General features: G+C 44.3%; 1 protein-coding gene across 1 annotated transcript in view; it reads right to left on the reverse strand.

The window, feature by feature from the left end:
* Positions 1-3,370, reverse strand: part of LOC108794847 (triple functional domain protein-like) — a 660,684-nt gene that overhangs the window by 220,318 nt on the left and 436,996 nt on the right. The window contains exon 19 of the mRNA XM_018565963.1: positions 553-622. Coding sequence (XP_018421465.1) covers positions 553-622 — 70 coding nt within the window. The remainder of the gene's footprint in view (positions 1-552; positions 623-3,370) is intronic.

Raw genomic sequence — 3,370 nt, forward strand, 5'->3', positions numbered from 1 at the left:
AAAAATGCACCCTTCCTCTTTTTTTATGTCTTCAGGCCAATTGTGTGATGCACAGGGTCCATTTCTCTCTTCTCCAGCACTAGGCAGTCCTGAATGATGCAAAGAGTGTTGCTGACATGATGTCAGCCTCATTATCTGCATCATTGTAATGTGACAGGGGCACATTTGCATTGTTATGTGTAATGCATTGTAATGTGACAGGGGCAACATTTGCATTGTTTTTCAACACTAACTAAAGCTTCCACATTAGCAATGCAATGGAGCGGGGCAAAGGGGAGAGATGCAGAATCCCTGAAGCTGGCTTAATGTGGGGGAATATTAATCCAAGATCTCTTAAGCCAACAGTGTCTACAAAAGTGCCAACAGTAAAACACACACACACAAAATTGCAGTTCACTAAACTGGCCCAATCAGCAAGACAGGTGACATTTCTCTCACAGATTTGTTTTTACAGTTATATAATGAAGGAAGCTAAAAGGAATCAATACATATGATAATAATAACAATAACAACAATAATAATAATAATAATAATACATATCTGGATAATTACCCACGTCACAAAGCAATGTCCTACATCTTCAGGTAGCTGCTCATACTTTTCAAGCTCTTTTAAAAAAATGCTGCAGATAGAAAATAAAACAATAATGTATACAATTTGCTTTCTTTAACACTTGTTTAAATATAAAAAAAATGTAATAGGCATTTCAAGTGTACTGTTCAAAATATAAAGGGCATGTGTATAACAGATAAGTCAATGGCACCCCCAGGACAAATGAAAAGTGACATGTATAGAATAAACCCCTCAGTTAGATATCTGGCAATGAACGGAAACCAAAGCAACAACACAGGCTTCAATGGCTCAGGGATTATCTATAGTAACTTTGTCGGGTCCCAAAGAAAGACACTGGGATGGGTAGAGAGAGCAAAATGTAAAAGAACAAACACCACAGGAAATTGAAGAGAGAGATATAGAAAGAGTAGGCAGAGAAAGGAAAGAAGAGAAAGAGAGAGAGAGGAGAGAGAGACACAGCACCACACAGGTGAGCATTTGGTGTCTTCACAACAACAGTGAACCAGGAGGTGATGCAGGTACAGCATCCTGCAGAGGATCAGGGTACATCTCGCTCACAGGGACCCTAATGTTGTCCATATAGAAAATCCAAGGTGCCCATATGTCAGTACATTGTAGCTGTCCGTTGTGAAAATGTGCCATCATTTCCTCCAATCTCATTATAGAGCACAATTCAGTCACCCATTTTTAAATAATCGGAATCATCTTTGGGTTGCAGTGACAGGAATCAGGACATTAAACATTACCATGACTCATTGCCACATAGTATTGGAGCAAGTCTTTCTTGACACTAGAGACAGAGCCAGGGAGTATTGAAAGAAGAGATATCTTGGGTGAGGGATTAACAGTTGGCCCAACAATGTGACCATATACCTCAAAGACCTGTGACCAAAAGGACAACAAAAGTGGGCAACTCCACCACACATGAAGCTGGGCTCCAAGCTCAGAAAGAGGAAACCAGCAGGTCAGAGATCTCTTAGCAAAAATCCTATGCAATAAACTTGGACAGCAATACCAGTGGGATAAGATATTGTATCCTTTCTCCTGAGACGTCATGGAGATAGCATCCAGGATTCGTAAAGGCTGATGAACAGACGTACAAAAAACGCTCAAGATAATATGCCTGATGTAAAAGCAGGTTTACACATGGGTTACACAGGGGTCACAGCTCCTATAGGAGTAGAAAGTTGCTGATCCTAAGTTCTGACGTGTGAGATTGAGCCAAGGACCATTTGTGGAGTGTCTACAGGTGGGAGATCAGGGGGAGGAGTTGAGTAGTGTGTGCAAGCCTGGAGCATTTAAGGGTTGTCCCCCTCCGAATCAGAAGGCTCCTAGTCACACATTTATGGGCTTCCCAATCCAGAAGTGGAGAGGATGTAGAGCCCTGATTAGCAACAAAGTGGTCTTCAATTGCACTTTGAAGTTCCGATTGAAAGGGTCCATCCTGTAAGAAGGACTCATTGAGTCTCCAGCTTCCAGCCCGAAAGGATACCGGACCCCAACTGAGAAGTGTGATAGGTGCGTTGTCGGATACCGTCAAAGTGCCGATAGAGGATTCTGCAACCCAGGAGAGAGCATCATGAGATAACAGAAAATAATCAATCCAGGAATAGGATTGATGTGGGGCTGAAAATAAGGTGTAGTCCTTAACGGACGGGTGTTGCAATCTCCATATGCATGGATTGTAAGATCCTTTTGACCCTTCTGAGTGCGGGATAGGAGAGGCGTTTCATGAGCTTGCATGAGTCCATAAGTGGGTCTAGACAGGCAATCTTCAATAAACGCCAATTGACCTCGATTAGGACAGTAGATTGTAGCCAGTGACGCCTGTGACGACATGGTGATCAGTTTATAAGTTAAATGTGTATTGGTGTTGAGTTATGTTTGAGTGCGTTATGCTGTGTGACCTGGTTATGGAAAGACTATCAGCACCATCCCTCGTTATCTCCCATTGTTCTCCATTGAGCTCAGAACAGGCTGTCTGGAGTTCGTTAGCAGGTGGACACCTGTGGTGTTGAGCAGACCGATTGTCTGGGAGGGGAGGGTGGATGTGATGGGATTATATTCTGATTTCATCACTTGCTGTATAAAAGTTTGTGCAGTTGCTCAATAAAGCAGAGTTTGTTTCAACTACACTCGAGCCTTGGCTAGTGACTGGGGAAACTGGGAGCTAAGGATCTTCAGGTTGCAATATCTCCTCAGCAAGGAAGAAGATAGCGGCGGACATACTCATCCTGAGTACGGGGGTCCGTCACATTACGCCTATCTACCATTCCAGTCTCCAGTCAAAAACAGGAAATGACAATGCAGGTCGATATGTTTGCGAATTTAGCGACCATTGGGCATTCCTGGACAACACAATGCTGACCCCCCTTATTATAGAGTGTGGAGCAGAGCAATGGTACCCTGCAGGGTAACGAAAGTTAGAGAACTTCGGGACTTTAGACACCTGAAAGTATGCCTCCTGCAGAAACGCCACATCAGCTCTGAGTCGCCAAAGTACATTCAGGATACTTTTCATTCAGTTGATTCCTTTTTCTGGGGAATTCAAGCCCCTAACAGAGGGAAACCAAGCGAACCTCAGACATTCTCAGAGCGTAGTCAATCAAATCTCACAGTCAACTAAATCAGTGGTCCCCAACCCCCGGTCCGTGGATCAAATGGTACCGGACCTCCCCTCCCGGCCGCGTCCATAGTAACAGGAGGCAGGAGGGGAGGTGAGTCACAGGAGGCGTGTGTGTGTCACACGTCACGCCCCGCCCCCTGCAGTGCACACATCAAAACTCCCTGGCTGGGA

This window comes from Nanorana parkeri, unplaced genomic scaffold, assembly GCF_000935625.1.
Source record: "Nanorana parkeri isolate BGI_ZX_2015 unplaced genomic scaffold, ASM93562v1 scaffold904, whole genome shotgun sequence".
Taxonomy (NCBI): domain Eukaryota; kingdom Metazoa; phylum Chordata; class Amphibia; order Anura; family Dicroglossidae; genus Nanorana; species Nanorana parkeri.